General features: G+C 48.8%; 1 protein-coding gene and 1 long non-coding RNA gene across 5 annotated transcripts in view; one reads left to right on the forward strand and one right to left on the reverse strand.

Annotated features, from left to right (window-relative positions):
* The window catches only part of LOC135256520 (uncharacterized), a 51,860-nt gene that overhangs the window by 24,708 nt on the left and 8,070 nt on the right, over window positions 1-19,082 (reverse strand). The gene's annotated exons all lie outside the window — the stretch shown is intronic.
* Window positions 675-18,699, forward strand: oprd1b (opioid receptor, delta 1b). Of its 2 annotated transcripts, XM_064338151.1 has the most exons (5): window positions 675-1,641; window positions 1,769-2,123; window positions 16,128-16,483; window positions 16,925-17,324; window positions 17,657-18,699. In XM_064338151.1, the coding sequence occupies exons 2-5, from the start codon at window positions 1,888-1,890 to the stop codon at window positions 17,784-17,786; spliced, it is 1,122 nt and encodes a 373-aa protein (XP_064194221.1). In that variant the 5' UTR covers window positions 675-1,641; window positions 1,769-1,887; the 3' UTR covers window positions 17,787-18,699. The 2 variants fall into 2 exon arrangements, with proteins under 2 accessions (XP_064194221.1, XP_064194126.1); XM_064338056.1 differs by having other exon boundaries at window positions 675-2,123.

Consider the following 19,082-nt stretch of genomic DNA (forward strand, 5'->3'; position numbering starts at 1 on the left):
CATCAAAGTAGCGCAAAGTCCACGAACACGAAAAATTTCAGCAGAAAAATGCTGCAGGCTCGCACAAACAACCCTGACCGTTCCCAAACAAAACTCCTCCGTTTACTGGGGTTTATTTCGCAATGCGTTCACCGGAACAGCCAGATTTACATTGAAAACCCTTACAAATGAATTAATCCTTCTGATTTGGGATTATTCATTTATCATTTATTTTTTATCTGTCAAAATACTGCCTGTGTGTAATCAGCCTTTAAAGTAAGGTCCTAACATTATTTAAGTTTCCCCATTAATGTATACATACATTTCCAACAACTGATAATATTGCCATCAGAAAAAAGTGACAGCGAATAATTTCCTTAGTTTTTATGAGCAGGTAAATGTGCGCTATGGATACAGCAGGACGTTCTCAGTTTCCATAGCAACGGTCCTTATGCATTTTAGAAGTGCAAGCGTGTCACCATAAGTACTCGGCGAGTCAAGGGAAAGGTTCTGCTCAGCCGAATTCTTTCAAAACAATTTCAAGATAGTCGTTTAAATGCGTCTGAAAGAGGAATTTGGTGAAAGATGTATTTCTCGCACAAAACATCGACTTTCCTCCACACCCGCGCTTACAAACTCTGAACACGTACTATCAGTGTCAACCGTTTTCTCGTACAGTGAAAGCAACAAAAAAAAATCCAGAAGCTAACGAGTCCAATGACGCACGCGTCATGTTTTTATTGTCTCGTGTACAGTGTCAGAAGGTAAGAGGCTAGAGCGCGGGCGAGAAATTTTCTAACAAAGCAATGTAACCGCCCCCTGCTCAACAGTCCCGTTGTTCTGTTGTCTAACTGCACTAAAACTGCGGTCATAAATGGATCGGTGTCGGCCCACACTAATCACAGGTATGAATACAGCACAGCAGGCAGCCAGCCCCTCCTCGCGGTTTAGGCGCCTCTCACCCGAATCTCGCTGGAAAAGACGCCAGAATGGTGCGAGACGATGTCCAAACCCCATGTCCACCTTACAAACAGTATACATTTTAAGCAGTTGGAACTTTCCGTTACGAAAGAACAGTCCCTGTACTGAAATAGCGGTAGTCGTCTTGCGTTTCTCACGCTACAAATTCAAACTGTGTGTAAGATTAAGAGTCGTTGGTATCGCTGATTTAATCATCGCTGCTGACTTCGTACACAATTAAAATGTAGCCCAATGGATATGTGCGCAGCACATTAAATCACCGGATTTACGAACAGACCTGATTCAAACAGTTACTTGTCTAGCGGAGATTGTCTTGTTTCTGCCGACACGGGTCTGACATGGGCTTGCCTTGTATTCCTGGAAGCTAAATCAATATCAAGTGGACGCAAGGTATTCTTTATTGTAGGGACAAGCCGTGGAAGTAATTAATTTTTGTGCCACCAAATTAATATTTTTGATTTTCAGCCAACAGCGCGGCTTTGACGTAGATAGAGCTGACAGGTTTTTATAAGAAACCAGACCAGGAGCGGCACAGCGTGCACGCTGGAACAGCAAGCGAACTTTCTGCGTAGTCCTTGTACCATAGCCCTCTCGCGAAGGCAGTCGCCTACTTCATCCTCAGTCCCGAGCTCGGGATTCTGAACCACATACCTCATCGCGTGACGAGGCGAATCCTGCACGGTCTGTGTACTTAATTCCTTCTGCATATGGACATTGTTACTGTGGACGCCGAAATCGTTGTTTCGACTATGACAATTAGATGAGCTCTATCACCACACCCCCTCATTTATTTCCTCTCGCACTCTAGACAGGTTCGACTCTCCAGTCAAGTTCGCAGCCCGCGAGCGCAGAACATCGCCAGTGACCGTTTTCCAGTGACAGGTTTTCGGCGCTGAAAAGGAGCGAGCAAGGGTGCGAGCAGGAGCAATGGAGCTGACCACTGTGTCCGGCGTCGATTTCGCCGACCTGTATTCCGTGATCCCCTTCAATGTCAGCTTCCAGGAGGACCCGATGGGCTTCTTTCCGAACAGAAGCAACACGGAGCAGGCTCCGGTGAAGAGCGCGACGGGCATAATAATCGCTATATCCATAACGGCCCTCTACTCGGTCATCTGTGTGGTGGGACTTCTCGGAAACATTCTCGTAATGTACGGAGTGGTGAGGTAAGGTGCAGTTTAAAATGTCATGATTCCTTCTGTAAAATACAATTCTTGTATGAACTGCGAATACATCAGTGCCACGGTTAAGTAATTGCATTCAACCGATTTGGAAACAGGTTGTGCGTAACGACTCTGGTGCACAGCAAAATGTCCAGCGTTGATTCAAATCTAACAGAGTACATACGGCACCATATGCACTCTGTAAGAGTTGATTTAACACCTAACATCTTTGCAGTAGTAAGTGTTCTACATAATTGGGACATCATTAAGGTACCACTAACTTTTCACCAAAGAGAATAGGCTTCTGCGTATTTTCTTCCATTTTAGTCGCGAGCTTCTCTCGAGAGATCACTGTTTGGCGTTTTCTTTGAAAGTAGCCAGGATTCTAAAAAGAGCATCGGCATTTAGCCATTTGTGTAAGGAGATCTGCGTCTGAGAATTTATTTACAAAAATACGCCTTTAAACATCCACCACTAGGGGACTTTTCAAATTCCCAAACCATGCATACCTATGTCATATTTATTTAATAATTAGTTAATACGTTTAATAAATCAAGATGAACATCCAAAAACACAAAGTCATTATGCATAATTGCAAATCTACAGTTTGACAAATACCGGAGTTTGCCGAGTAAGGCTTAAAAAAAAATTTTATTTCCAAAAAAATTGATATTACCACGTTTAACATACGCTTATTGAGAATGACTTTGTCCAGATGAAAATAAATCTCGCTCAAAAAAAAAAACTACTTCAGCAACTAGGACTGAGTATAACTAAGAATGCTGTGCATCTAGAGTACACGCACAATCAAACGTAAATAATCTAACTTTACTTTACACATTTTTATCACCAGCTGAAGCAGACCGAAAGAAGGGCGACGGTATCGTGACAAAAAAATAATAAACTCATGTCACGGAAAAGGTTGTAATGCTCGACAAAAGTGTATTTGGTTTTTGACGCTCTGCAGCAAATAAGAACATTTTCACCTTTTTACACGAACAAACGCGCAACTATGAACCGGATCATATGGTTGTCCTTTTATTCACAGTTGGCGTCGTATTCTGCGCTGTAGGCGTATTTGTAGCAGCTGACAACCTGGCGCGCGTGCAGCTTGTTATTACCAATAACTGGTTCACAAGATTCTCATCTATAAAATATGCATATACTTTTTTATTGTAAATATGCAGTTTCTCAGAAATGTAACTTCCAACTGATACATCTACCCTTTATACCGTTCGATGCGTGAGCCAAAATACACTGCACACTTTCTGATTTTATTTATTATGGTAACTTGGCGGTTTAAATGTTGAAGAAATATTTCATTATTGCTTTTTATTTGGCGTTATTAACCTGTAAATCCACAATATCCATGGCACGATGCCCCGTTTACGTCACCGGGCCCGTCTCTTTAACGGGACACAACCGTCTGCGCACGTGTGGGCGTTAGCCGTGGGCGTCCAAAGAAAAAAAAAAAAAACCTCATGGGGGTTCTAACTGCCATCATTCAGTTTCATAAAAGGACCCGTGAGCTCCAAAGATGGTCATCGCGCGCTCCAGGGTCACTTATTGCGGAAACTGCCAGTTTTGTTATTTTTCACCGTTAATCGTTGTCCTCTGATGTCCAGGGCTAACAAGACACTGAAACGGTTCTTTCACACCCTGTCCAATACGAGGAAAAAATGTATTGCTACGAAACAGAATGTAGGCGTCATAGTGCACACATTACTGGATTGTCAACCTCCAGCATATCCACAGTAGGCAATAAAGAAACCCATTTATGCTGAGACCCGCGCGGAAGCAGGACACCCGCGCGTAGAGCTTCCCGGGGGGGGGCGGGGCGCTTGCATGCGCTGTGGTCCTACGGCGGTTTTTGTGTAAGCGGCCGAGCGCCTCAGTGACGAACAGGGAGGGGGGAGGGGTGCATCGGCCGGCCACGAGTCGCCACGGCGATGTTGGCGCACACGCTGGGGACCTGGGAGCGGGGACACCGTGCCGGAGAGCGCGGGGGGGGTGGGGGGGGGGCGGTGATTAGGACTCTTCCCGCCAGAGCACTGATGGCTCAGCAGCCGGTGACAGTTGGTGTGTGGTGCGGCACGGCGCGGTGTGGTGGGGTGCGGTGCGGTTTGGTGTGGTGTGGTCCGACTCTCCACGCACTTCAACAACCGGCCTGCTGCTCGGGACAGGATCCCTAACGCTCTCCCACTCTAACGCCCCCAGCCCCCCCCGCCCCCCCGCCCCTCCCCCCCTCCCCTTCAGCGCATCTCCGGCTGTGTTCATTACTGCATTCTCCCGGGAATACCGCGCGCGCACAGAGCCAAACCCCTGCCTGTGCGTTACTGCCAGCCGCTGAGCACAGAATCACACGCCGGCACAGGGGAACAGAGAATCACACAGGGGCACAGGGAATCACAGAGGGGCACAGGGCCATAAGGGCACAGAGAATCACACAGGGGCACAGGGGCATAGGGGCACAGAGAATCACACAGGGGCACAGGGAATCACACAGGGGGACAGAGAATCACACAGGGGCACAGAATCACACAGGGGCACAGGGGCACAGAATCACACAGGGGCGCAGGGGCACAGGGGCACAGAATCGCACAGGGGAGCACGCCAGTGCCTTTCCACCGTGAACATGGGTGGATTTACGGCGCGTAATTCATGACTTCCTGTCCTCGTGTAGCACCTGTGGCGAGATTAGCGCCATGTCGCCAAAGGCGTACTCTCTCGCGTCCACGCGCGAGCGGCTCGCGATCGCCACGGCGGGAAGCCCAGCGGTAACCACAGAGGCCTCGGCGCGTCGCGAGCGCTCAGTTTCACACAGGCAGGTGCTCACGCCTGATTGGACGCGCGCTCATAATGAGGGACTGGGTGTGCCGCAGAAACAGCAGAGAGGCAGCGCAGTCATCAGTAACGACCGCGGCAGCGCAGTCATCAGTAACGACCGCGGCAGCGCAGTCATCAGTAACGACCGCGGCAGCGCAGTCATCAGTAACGACCGCGGCAGCGCAGTCATCAGTAACGACCGCGGCAGCGCAGTCATCAGTAACACGCGGCAGCGCAGTCATCAGTAACGACCGCGGCAGCGCAGTCATCAGTAACGACCGCAGCGCAGTCTCAGTCACCGCGCAGCGCAGTCATCAGTAACGACCGCGGCAGCGCAGTCATCAGTAGCGACCGCGGCAGCGCAGTCGTCAGTAACGACCGCGGCAGCGCGACTGCGCTACGTTTGGTTTGAATTACTGCAGAAGCTGCACTGCAGCCATACAAGGCCCGACGTGAGGAAATGTGTCCTGAGACAGAGCCCCAGATTTCCCCAAAGAAGGCGCAGGCCTCGTAGCTCCCCTCTGAAAAACAGGGCGACGAGTGAGGTCCTGTACTCAGCGGGATTACCGCGGTTTGGCTGAACATGAAACAGCCGCGGGATCTGTTTTAGTTAGAGAACAGGAAGAGCGATGGCCTGTCCGCTGAGGCAGTAATACACAATGCTCATTTTAACCTCGTTATGAATCACGCGTCTCATGTTGGGCGTGCGGATAAAGCAGAGGAGCGATTGGCTGGCTGAAATAAGCATCGTATGGGCTGTGCTCTGGCAGGGCACACCACTGGGATCATGGGAAATTAAGCATTCACACCGGCCTTTCCCATTAGTGTTAATCAGGCACTAATCTGTGAGGTACAGTCCCAATTGTCCTTTTGATTCTCATCGTGACTCATTTACACAAAGCAAAGGCACATTTTTACACATTAGTTTGCTTATGGAAGGGAAAATAATTGTATTACATTTTTCTTGGCTTTTGACTTGGCAGAATCTCAAACCCAACTTTCCATTGTCATTCATCCATACATGGCACCACAACAAACAGGCCATTTGAGAAAAACCATTTGAAGCATTTCATTTCAACTGAACTCGCAACAATAAAGTGATGGTGTACTGGGTGGGGGGGGGGGGTCTGTAACGATGTTCTGAAGAGAATTTTATGTGTGGGGACAGCAGAACCCTTCAGGTGCTGAGTGAGTTTCAGGTGTGGAGTGAGTTTCAGGTGCTGAGAGAGTTTCAGATGTGGAGCAAGTTTCAGGTGCGGAGCGAGTTTCAGGTGTGGCACAGACAGCCCTTACCTGGGAGATCTGATTCTCCTCCTCAGGTTTATCATGAAGAACTACAACTTGGTCTGTGGAATGCAGATATAAAACTAAAAAACAAATATAACTATGAATATAGCTATAGTCAGCTACGGAGAGGCATTCATACAGTTTAGATGAGGCCTATTAGTTTCACCCTCCTCCCCCTCCCTCATTCAAGGTATAAATGTAAAAAGTCATTAAAGTAATTATCCTCAAATTCCAACAACCTCATCTGGGAAACATCTCTCTTTCTCATTATCAGTGAGGCAGACCACAGCGCAGTTTCGCAGTTATCCAATTAAGTGCCGCAGAAGTGCAGCAGATCCAAGCAGCCATTAGACGGACCCGCAAAGCACCACACCACCCCGCGTAACGCCCACACCCTCATCTCATCTCATTGTTGCTAATTTGCTTGAGAAGAAATGGTTCAAGTGGTCGTTTCAAAATCCACAAAGTCTGAGGAAAAACGAGTTTCGACAAAAAGCCGGATGAGCTGTGTTTGGCGGGACGTCCCGCGCGTGGGCGGCCGGCGGCTCCCTCCCGCGATCCGCGCCGGCGGGCGGCTCGTTCGTTAGCGAACGCTAACAATGGCCTTCATGTGGTAAAACGCCTCTAATGAGCCTGACTCATCCCGACGCTCCCTGAAAGGAACTCTTTCCATCCCTGAGAGGAACTCTTTCCATCAAACGCTCGCTGGAAGACACCGGCTCTCTTTCGACGGCTCGTCTGTGATCTTCCCAGAACAAAAGATACTACAACATTAGTGTTGATGTCATTTTGATCATTTTAGTCATTAAATATAGTGAAAGCCAAGCAAGTTATTATGGAATAGGGGACATCCAAATGTGTGGCACGGGCTGAGTGGCTGTCCTGTGAGCAGAGAGCAGACCTGGGCCTCAGGTGCAGGAAGATAGTCAGCCAGGAGGGAAAACTACAGGAATATCAGCATTTACATGCATTATGTCCAATGAACCAAACCAGTAAATTGCACTTAATTAAAGTGTGTCGCATAATTTAACTATAAAGCAGTACATAATGAATGCAAGAACTGACTGGAGTACTGAATAATGACCGTTATGGTATATCACAGGAATAAAGCATAGTCGGGTGTAAATGTAACCAGGCATAGCCAGGTGTAATGATGGGCAGGTAGAGCCAGGTGTAGTAGGAACTGGGTGTGTCCAGGATGTGTGCATTCAGAGCCCAACTGGCACGGTGACACGGGGGTGGGGAGGGGGCGCTGTGCCCTTCTCCTCCAAGTCATCTCCATAGCAACCTAAAATTTACCTCAAAGCTTGTGTTCTTGTCTTGTGTAAAAGAAATAAAGCAATTTCCATAATTTTCTAGAACAATGGCCATACAGGAGCTGGAATGGCGGGCGGGGGGGGGGCACTCAGAGCCTGTTTGAAATACCTCTCCGCTGGGCTGAGAGCGTATGGGGGGGGGGGGGTCGGGGGGGGGGCAAGACGTACGAGACCAAAGAGTGCACTTCAGCAACAACCAACAAAGCAAACCGTCTCAGCCCCCGTAATGGGGTACACATGAAAGAGCCAGTCCACCTGAGGCACAAAGCGTCTGCATGCAGAGACGGGGGGGGGGGGGCACAGAGAGGACTCACACTGATGGATACCCTTCAGACCGCCCCCCCACTTTAAGTTTCTCTGAGCACACGGCTCCTGGCGTTCAGAAAACCCAGAGCGGGACAGACTGAGCGTGTGTGTGCTGAAGGGGCTCGGATGTGAGACAGCTCGGATGTGAGATTCGCAGAAAGAGCAGGGATGCGACTCCTCAGATGTGTGTAAACTGAGCAGGCAGTACTGAGCTGGTCACCTGACTCATGCCCATAGTACGGGGGTCATGTGACCTCTGGTCCTGTCACCACAAGCCAAACACATCCTCCCATTACCTCCCTGCTTCAGTTAAGCTTCAATGAGCTTCAAGCTGCAGGATTAGTCCTGGGGTGGGGGGGGTGATTTACTGACCCACAGTGCACAGGGGCACATGGCCTTGGAGCCTTGCTTGCTCATATGCACAAATACAGGCACACACGCACACACGTACTCACACACACACACGTACTCACACGCACACACATGCTCACAATGTATGCGTGCACACATGCACAGGCACACACACGTGTACACAGGTGCACTCACACGCTCAAATGCATGCATGCACACACATATACATGGTCACATTGATGGATGAACGCACATGTGCACACATGCTCGGACGCACGGACAGTCACACGCACGCATTCTGGCGCACACACACACGTACTCACACACACACACACGCATGCACACACACACGTACTCACACACACACACATGCTCACACGCACACACACAGTCACACACGCACACACACATGCAAGCAGGGGCAACATGGCTGTTCATAATTGGCCACCAGTGACTGACATGGATAAAACCGCATTCATTTTCACCTCCCCGGGGATCTCCCAGATTCCCACAGGTTCCTGTCCTTCGCGGTCCCCAGCGTGCAGAAGCACGCTTCTGAGGAAGCAAACTGCAAACAGCGCTCTCTGTTCCGAAGAGAGAGATTGCTTTCGTTAATCCCCCACATTCTGCGTGGGGGAAAAATCAGCAAATCAAACAGCACCGACTGAACAAAAGGAGCAGAGCAAAAGCCATTCCACAGGGTCTGCACTCTCGCTTATTCCTTTAGCAAAGCAGCCAGTGGCTAAGAAAGCCTGAGAATGGTCCAATACAAGAACGAAGCAAGATACAGTATAAAACCATGGAATGTTTATTTAGGAAAAATCAGTAATGATTTCCAGAGTAAATATCATTTATTGTTCATTAAACAGAGCATGAAATGAACATTCCCCTTCAGTGTAATACGGTCAGGAAAGAATTCCTTGACAGAGAAAACAGGCTGGCATAAAGGCCGTAGTATTAATAAAGACATCAGGCAGACAGAAATATGTCTGAATAAGACGTCCCGGTCACTGTGGACCGTATCGCCACGTCCGAGCCCCTGGTCAGCCCGTTACTGAGGCCAGGGAAAACGCTGTGTGTGGAGGAACTTCATTTCCCACCGGTGAGGAGTGAACAGCCTGTCATGTGTGTTTACCTGAATCTACCGGCATATTTCTGGAGGACATTCATGCCTCTGGAGATTTACTGTTGATTTTCCATAACAAACTGGTGCCTGCCCGCGGCAGATGGGTTCCCCCTCTGAGTCCGGTTCTGCTCAAGGTTTCTTCCTGCTATCAGTCAGGGAGTTTTTCCTTGCCACCGTTGCCCTAGGCTTACTATTTGGGGGCCGGTTCTCTGTAAAGCTGCTTTGTGATAAAGTTCCTTTGTTAAAAGCGCTATACAAATAAAATTGATTGATTGATTGATTGATTAAAATGCTCTGATGCTAGGAGATGTGTGTTAGTATATCAAATGGGTTCAATACTGTGTGTATTACCCTCAATAAAATTCTTCGGCCTTTCCTGTTTTGTGCACAGTGCCCGTTTTCATGTGACGTTAGCGTTGCACAAAATTGGGATATATATTTTAGTCTCATTAATTCATGGTAATGGAAATGTTGCTTGTGATTGTGACGTGAAATATGTGTGTATAAATAATCTTTAATAGATATTGCTTACATACTGGATGTTTCATTGGACTCTGACATTTACGTAATTGGCTTTCAAACAATTTGAAAGATTTGTGGACCAAGAAACATCACTTTAGCTACCAGGCTTTATAACAGGAAATTGATTTATAATTTCATATGTTATTGTTTCATTATAGTTTCATTTATAATTTCATACATTACCATTTCATTATATGCATATTCTATTTCTGTGAAAATAAAACATTTTTCATAGAATGCAGTTACATAGAAATAAATAAACCAAATAAATAAGATGTAGTTCTGCCATCTACTGGACATGAGTAAAACTACAGTATGAACAACGCTCAGGTGGGAGTGAAGACAGCTAGACCATTAAAATGTAATGGAAAATAAATAAGCTTTACTGGTGAAATGCATTCAAAACACAGGCTGACAGTCGTTTAGAATAATGCAATAAAACCATACACATAATAAAACTACTTAAGAGGACTAATTTTGCAATGTGAAGACCAAAATTAAATTTTAAATTGTCGCACAAAAAGACAATGTGAAGAGGGGTTGGAATTTTAAAAAGTATTGATATATTAAATATATTACGGGGAATATTACAGGATTCAGTTTGGTCAGACAATCTTGGCCCACACTAAAGATGGTATTTAGGTACTTTGCGATTTGGGTCTGAAGGATGGAGTCGATTTCTCACTGCCACCCTGTAGCCAATCAGTGGACCTTCCCACCCTCAAAGGTAAAATGGAGGGGGGGGGGGTGAGCAGTGCCCATTTTCCACATATGGCACATCCACTCCTCTCTCTCCTGAGATCTCACAGAGACCTGTGATTGGGCACAGTGAGAATTTGGGCAGGTCTGATCACAGAGGCCTGTGACTGAGCGTTTGGGCAGGTCTGATCACACAGTGTCCTGTGACTGAGCGTTTGGGCAGGTCTGATCACAGGGCCTGTGACTGAGCGTTTGGGCAGGTGTGATCACAGGGCCTGTGACTGAGCGTTTGGGCAGGTGTGATCACAGGGCCTGTGACTGAGCGTTTGGGCAGGTCTGATCACACAGTGTCCTGTGACTGAGAGTTTGGGCAGGTCTGATCATAGTGTCCTGTGACGGAGCGTTTGGATAGGTCTGATCATAGTGTCCTGTGACTGAGCGTTTGGGCAGGTCTGATCACACAGGCCTGTGACTGAGAGTTTGGGCAGGTCTGATCATAGTGTCCTGTGACGGAGCGTTTGGATAGGTCTGATCATAGTGTCCTGTGACGGAGCGTTTGGATAGGTCTGATCATAGTGTCCTGTGACGAAGCGTTTGGATAGGTCTGATCATAGTGTCCTGTGACTGAGCGTTTGGATAGGTCTGATCATAGTGTCCTGTGACTGAGCGTTTGGGCAGGTCTGATCACAGGGCCTGTGACTGAGCGTTTGGGCAGGTCTGATCACACAGTGTCCTGTGACTGAGCGTTTGGGCAGGTCTGATCATAGTGTCCTGTGACTGAGCGTTTGGGCAGGTCTGATTACCAGGCTGTCGATACGACTTTTGCGTGCACCTCGAGTCAATACAAGAACAAATGTTGCATTAGCGCCTGAGGGACAGGCTCTACTGAGCGGGAACTGCAAAATCAATCAGACAAGAGAAGAGACACACAGACACACATGCATGTGCACAAGGACACGCGTGCACACACATACACACAAACAGACGTGCACACGTGCACAAACACACACAGACAGGAGCACACATGCACACAAACAAATGCATTCTGTAACCAAAAAGGAAGCTTCATTTACACATTCTCCGGCCACTGAAACCTTCCAGCAGTCCCACCCACATCCCCAGCACACTCACACACCCCCAGCACACACACTCACACACACCAGGGAGTGTGTTTCATCCATCAAACAGTCAATCAATCAATAACCCAATTATGAGCAATGGAGCGCAGTTCTCAGAGCAGCACAGAGCAGGTTCAGCTCAGACCAGCACAGAGGAGGTTCAGGCTTTGACATCATGTGACAGGAGTTTTAGACAGAAGAGCAGCAGGCTGCCAGTCACAGTGAGCTGCTGGTGTAAAGCAAACGCTCATCCTCAGCATGTGTGACAGGGAGCAGAGAACATGGCATTCCTCCCGGTCTAATACGAACGTCGCCACGACCAGCGAGCAGCAGCTACAGCACCTCACACCTCTCAGGATGTCAAAGTGCAGAACAGGAAAGAAGGGAAACTCGCCCACTTGATGCAGAGCAGATATTCCTTGGCAGAACGGTAACCTGCAGGAGAATGCTGCCCCTGTTGGGTTAAACTGGTCTACAGGAGAACTCTGCCCCTGTTGGGTTAAACTGGTCTGCAGGAGAACTCTGCCCCTGTTGGGTTAAACTGGTCTACAGCAGGATTCTGCACCTGTTGGGTTAAACTGGTCTGCAGGAGAACTCTGCCCCTGTTGGGTTAAACTGGTCTACAGCAGGATTCTTCACCTGTTGGGTTGCACTAGTTGGCAGGAGAACTCTACCCATGTTGGGTTAAAGTTGTGTGCAGGAGAACCCCACCCATGTTGGGTTAAAGTTGTGTGCAGGAGAACCCCACCCATGTTGGGTTAAAGTTGTGTGCAGGAGAACCCCACCCATGTTGGGTTAAAGTTGTGTGCAGGAGAACCCCACCCATGTAGGGTTAAAGTTGTGTGCAGGAGAACTCTACCCATGTTGGGTTAAAGTTGTGTGCAGGAGAACCCCACCCATGTTGGGTTAAAGTTGTGTGCAGGAGAACTCTACCCATGTTGGGTTAAAGTTGTGTGCAGGAGAACTCCACCCATGTTGGGTTAAAGTTGTGTGCAGGAGAACCCCACCCATGTTGGGTTAAAGTTGTGTGCAGGAGAACCCCACCCATGTTGGGTTAAGCTGCAGAAGGGGCAGACCTGCACACAGGGGTGTCCGTTAGCTGCAGCTGAGGAGCTTTCGCTCTCAGGACACCGCCCATGCAGAGCTGCGGAGCAGCAGGACAGCCTGAATTCTTCCTGGTTCCTGAAACCATGTGACACGCGGAAGGGTCTGCAACCCCAGAGACTGCTGGGCTGTGGTTCAGCCGTTTAACACCCTGCCCGAGGCCTTATTGACTGCCTGAGGCATTATTGACTCCTACGTTCTCTACACAACTGCAGTCAATACAGTTGGAGGCAGAGCAGCAGACTGGCCCTTCCCCCCCAGGGGCCATGCTGCAGGCAGACTGACCCATCGCCCCAGGGGCCATGCTGCAGGCAGACTGACCCATCGCCCCAGGAGCCCTGCTGCAGGCAGACTGACCCATCCCCCCAGGGGATATGCTGCAGGGCAGACAGAGTCAACCGCGCCACATTTCGCCTGGATCTCTGCAGCTTGTTGAGTCAGAGCTTGGTTCACCCTGGTTTGTGTTTTTGTGCGAGTGCTCTGTGAATCACTGCTTTTCATTCGCAGGTCTTTATAAAGCTGGCACAGCTCTATGCAGTGAATCTGCCTGAGAGAGAATTCTCTAGACTTAGTTGAAAGCATAAATGTACAAGAATGATACTGAACGGTCGGCCACACAAATGTGAATTCGACAGAAATCCGAGAGACAACCAGAGCAAACAAAAGCTGTACAAGGTTACATACAGCGCACACAGCACCAAGACTCCAGATTGTACTCACTAAGGTCTTGACTGAAGACTAAGGCACTAAAACTACATCATTACAATAATTAGAAAGTTGGTGTCTGACTCCTAAATAAACCTGGAGCAGCACAATAAAACAGAAAACTGTAAATACTCTTTCTTTTGAAAGAAATGGGTTTGATAAATCCCTTCTAAGACACAAACACAGCCTGAAAAGCAAATTAATGTCATCAGATACTGGAGAGGGTGGAGACTGACCAGCAGTATGAGAGGAGGGGGAGGAGTCTGTGATTAGTGGCATGAGAGGAGGGGGAGGAGTCTGTGATTAGTGGCATGAGAGGAGGGGGAGGAGTCTGTGATTAGTGGCATGAGTGGAGGGAGAGGAGTCTGTGATTAGTTGCATGAGAGGAGGGGGAGGAGTCTGTGATTAGCGGCATGAGAGGAGGGGGAGGAGTCTGTGATTAGTGGCATGAGAGGAGGGGGAGGAGTCTGTGATTAGTGGCATGAGAGGGGGGATGAGTCTGTGATTAGTGGCATGAGGGAGGGGATGAGTCTGTGATTAGTGGCATGAGAGGAGGGGGATGAGTCTGTGATTAGCGCATGAGAGAGGAGGAGTCTTTATTAGCAGAGAGAGGAGGAGTCGTGAAGGGCAGAGAGAGGGGAAAGAGTCTGTGATTGTGGCATGGAGGAGGGAGTCTGATTGCGGCATGAGAGGACGGGGAGGAGTCTGGTTAGTGCAGAGAGGGAGGAGCTCTTGAGATTGACTGAATCCTCTTACAGAAGAAGCAGAAAAGACCCCTGGGAAAGGTGCCCTCTGTGCAGGGTCCTCCAGTCCTGTCCGGAAAGGGCCGGTGTGAGTGCAGGTTGGTTTCAGCCCAGCACTCACACTCCTGATTTTACTTTTTTTTTTGACGACAAATTGATTCGCTCAGTAGTGCCGGACTAAGATGCATCCACATCTTCATTCGGATAGTTAGAAAGTACGTTGCCCAGCTAGAGTGCTACAGTGTGCCAATAGTCGTTAGTGTTGCCTAGCTACGCAATTCTAGTGTGCCAGCATTGCTCAAAAACACGGACTACGTCAAAACGGGTTCAAAACTCTAGTTGGCGTGAGCGCTGGGGCCCCATTGATGTGACAACGGCTGCCCACAAACGCTTTGATGTGGTCGACTGCGTGGTTTTATGAGGACAATGTATGCACAGATCAGAATGAAGTGGTGTCTGATGTCTGAGCAGGGCTGGCATCTGATTGGCTGTGAGGTCTGCAACAGAGACAGCACTGCGTGGGAGGACTGTGAGAGCTGGAAGGCTTAATTGACCCTGACAGCAAGGGGACTGGCCTCCATTACCAGCCATTATGGGCTGTCGGTTTGGAGTTAGCCACTGCGATAATGTGGAAGTCCAGCAGCATATTCAGGAAAGATTCCCGATTGGTTGGGGCACAACTGGGTCGGGGGGGGGGGGGGGTGGTTGGGTTATTCTTAGAATGAATCACAATCCTTGAAGGTGTATATCTTTGGAATAATCCGGATGAGTGCATGTGTGTGTGGCAGCCTTGTGAAAACCATAGAATTCTTCAATGTATGATGAGCTGTTCTGTACTGAATGAGCTGTTCTGTACCTAACACTGCACCACAGAATGAGCTGTTCTGTACCTAACACCGCACCACAGAATGAGCTGTTCTGTACCTAACACCGCACCACAGAATGAGCTGTTCTGTACCTAACACCACACCACAGAATGAGCTGTTTTGTACCCAACACCACACCAGAGAATGCAAATTACCATCTGTAATGTCTCAGTTCTGACAGTGAAAGCAAGGTTAACTGGGAAGTTTATTAAACTGCTCAAAGAAAATTCTTTTTTTTTAAATTTTTTTAAGAGGAATGATGGAAGTACAATTTCGGAATCTGTCTGGGTCCTGTTACATTAGCACTCAAAGGAGTGAGCTCGTGAAGAGAGAGAGGAAATGTTCTAGTCTTGCTAAAACCCAAATTAAAGATCCTAGGAGAGAGTTTGACCATCCCCAGAGGTTACACACCAGCAGGACGAGCACAAGCACAGACAGACCCGCCCTAACCATGACTGGAAATAAACCTACTTTTACTGAGGAAGATGTGTCAATTACCAATTTCCCAGGAGTATTTACGCTGAAATTCCATGAGTTATATATTTATTCCTGAAAGTTAGGGAATGAAATGAAAGATGTGCCACACAGAAACGTCGCTCTGCTTTTTGATTAATGGCAGCCATTTTGGATACAAAATTAATTTCATGCTGGGTCTGATGGAACAATCCCTCCGGGACAATCTCATTTCTGAAATCAATCTCATTGAGTTTGTCATGTACCGTGATGTCTTAATATAATCCTGAGTGTTTCCCAGAAGACAATTTAGGGGAAAAATGAAAAAAGTTCATTGTTTTTCTTCATCATTAATCCTGTAGATTCTGGCCAGACTTTGAGGTTCAGCAAACAACTGCAAAAACTCCTCTCATCATTGTCCCATTTTCAGCTACTTTAATTATAGTAAAAATACCATAGTATTTTTAATGGAAAAGCCTACTGATACAATAGTATGACATCATACTGGCGTTTTAACCCCAAGAATGCCCTATATCTCTCCTTTCTGGGTTTGTTTCACACTGAATGTTTGTTCCCTCCGAACAGGTACACCAAGATGAAGACCGCCACCAACATCTACATCTTCAACCTGGCGCTGGCCGACGCGCTGGCCACCAGCACCTTGCCGTTCCAGAGTGCCAAGTACCTGATGAAAACCTGGCCGTTCGGAGAACTCATCTGCAAGGTGGTGATCGCCATCGACTACTACAACATGTTCACCAGCATCTTCACGCTCACCATGATGAGCGTAGACCGCTACATCGCCGTGTGCCACCCGGTGCGCGCGCTCGACTTCCGCACGCCCGTCAAGGCCAAGCTCATCAACGTGTGCATCTGGATCCTGTCCTCCGCCATCGGCGTGCCCATCATGGTCATGGCCATCACCAGGGTCAACGACAAGGGTAAGGGCTGAGGCTGCTCCCCCCCTCCCCACTCCCCCACACACACACGGGGTCTCAAACCTACAGGTCCATCTGAAGGATATTTCCTGAAATAAGCTACAAACCAAACAAAGACAAATCCAGGACTGAATATCGCTTAAAATTGGTGTTTCCTTCACACTTGTCTGCAGTCTTCAGGAATTATGCTGTTGCACAAAGGGTTAATGATGTGATGGGAGCACTGGTCTCTTTAGTGAGTTCCTTCCAGACAGGACCAGTCCAGGGCTTGCTTGGGTTCTTTCTGCACCACAAGAACATCAGATCTGCACAAACAATATTTACCTTCAGTCCCCCATGAAAATAACAACAAAAATAATTCCACAATATCTTATTACTGGAAAGTGCTTAAAACACACTGAATGACAAGTGCTTTAGTATTATTATAATAATTATTCTTTGCAGGTAAAACCATCTGCACGCTGAAGTTTCCCGACCCAGACTGGTACTGGGACATGGTGACCAAGATCTGTGTGTTCATCTTTGCGTTCGTGGTGCCGGTGCTGGTCATCACCATCTGCTATGGGCTGATGATCCTGAGGCTGAAGAACGTGCGGCTGCTCTCCGGCTCCAAGGAGAAGGACAGGAACCTGCGCCGCATCACGCGCATGGTGCTGGTGGTGGTGGCCGCCTTCATCATCTGCTGGACGCCCATCCACATCTTCATCATCGTCAAGACCCTGGTGGACATCGACCAGAAGAACCCCTTTGTCCTGGCCAGCTGGCACCTGTGCATCGCCCTGGGGTACACCAACAGCAGCCTCAACCCCGTCCTCTACGCCTTCCTGGACGAGAACTTCAAGAGGTGCGTCTTCTACTCAACCTCACAGCATAAATAGACTATGGGAAGGGATGGGGACCATTGAGAATTTGAATTTGTAAAAGGGATTACAAACATTTCTTCAGGTTGAGTTCTATCAGCAGGGCAAGGAGACACAGGTAGAATACCAGGTTGTGTTTGTAGCCAGGTACAGCTTTCCAAGGCATGTCACAGAGGCTTGGACAGTGCTGGGTACTCTCGTCTGTAAGCAAACAACAAGCCCTCATAGTCTGGATGGACTGTTGTCATTATATGTTCTTGGGTTCTTTTGTTCTTTTGTTGTTCCTCTGTTGTAATATTTTGTTGTTCTTCTGTAGGTGCTTCCGGGACTTCTGCCTGCCGTTCCGCTCTCGTATGGACCAGAACAGCTTCTCCCGGGCGCGGACCACCATGCGGGAGCCCGTTTCCGTCTGCGCCCCGGCGGACGCGGGGAAGAAGCCGGTATGACTAGACATGGATCGGGTCCCCCAGGGCTCGCGGCCCCGGAGGGTCCAGCAGGACCTGCAGTCCGAGATCACGCAGATCTCCACCACCGAGTTCTGAGCGGGAGGAGGGGCTCGAACCCTCAGCCCCGCCCCCACACTCCTCCGACTCCTCCCCCTCAGAACTGTGACTGACCAAACATGCGCCTCGCTTGGCCCGCGACACACTCTGCGCATGGAGGGCCACGTTTCCCATTGCTTCCCGAGTCCAAGAGTGAAATCCTGACATTTCCCACAATGTTTACAGCACAGACTCTGAGGAAACAGGCTGGGGGTGGGGAGGGTATCCAAGGGGCTTATGACCCAAAAGATTACGAGACTGGATTGTTCCATACTGAACATTTATTGTTTCAAAGACTAACATCACAAAGGTGATATCCCTGTCCATCCTAAAATGAAAGGGAGAGGTGCTATGGACGATGCAAGAGCAGGTGGCCTCAGGTGGTTGATTCTTTTGATGGGATTTGCCCAGATGAAAAGCGACGGCTCTCCCAAGCATCTGCCAGCTCTCATCTTTACAGCAGCGCGCCGACGGAGCGTGTAGAGCAGGGGAAACAGGGACCCAGAGGGGCTGCGGTGGAGAGAGCCGGGGACACACGCTCAGATCTGAGCCGATCTGACAGCACAGAGCCGCCGCCGCCGCGCTCAGCCCTCCTGAAACGAGCTCAGCCTCGCAGAGCGCCCCTCTCACACCTGCTCTACGAGAACCCTGAAAACACGACCAGATTACACACCTGCTCTACGAGAACCCTGAAAACATGACCACATTACACACCTGCTCTATCGGAACCCTGAAAACATGACCACATTACACACCTGCTCTACGAGAACCCTGAAAACACAGGACCAGATTACACACCTGCTCTATGAGAACCCTGTCAATTCAAGCAGATTTCACACACAGGCACTACTACACACCTGAAGGCAACTTTTTAAACCAGTGTGACACTTTGCTCAGTGAGATAAGGTGACAATCGGGAATAATAAAAAAACAACTGGGAGATGCACAGTCAAAAGAGCAGAAATTAAAAAAGAAAACTGTGATCTTTCATCAAGGCTGAAGGCACGAAACTGTGGTCCTAATGAGACCTGTCCCCATGGCATCATTGTACATTAACATCAACAAGCATCAATCAGTCTGAGCGAACTCCGCCCCCCCCCTGCACCCCCAGCACGCCCCCCCCCAGGCAGACAGGGCCTGAGCGCTGTATGACATCACCGCGGCTGCAACAGGAGATTCAGGAAGCACCCGCCGGATTGC

The sequence above is a fragment of the Anguilla rostrata genome, chromosome 1 (assembly GCF_018555375.3).
Source record: "Anguilla rostrata isolate EN2019 chromosome 1, ASM1855537v3, whole genome shotgun sequence".
Classification (NCBI taxonomy): domain Eukaryota; kingdom Metazoa; phylum Chordata; class Actinopteri; order Anguilliformes; family Anguillidae; genus Anguilla; species Anguilla rostrata.

Coding starts and splice junctions, on each gene's coding strand:
- oprd1b (XM_064338056.1), top strand. CDS start 1,888: ATGGAGCTGACCACTGTGTCCGGCGTCGATTTCGCCGACCTGTATTCC. Junction 16,484..16,924: donor CACCAGGGTCAACGACAAGG/GTAAGGGCTGAG, acceptor TATTCTTTGCAG/GTAAAACCATCTGCACGCTG. Junction 17,325..17,656: donor CTGGACGAGAACTTCAAGAG/GTGCGTCTTCTA, acceptor GTTCTTCTGTAG/GTGCTTCCGGGACTTCTGCC.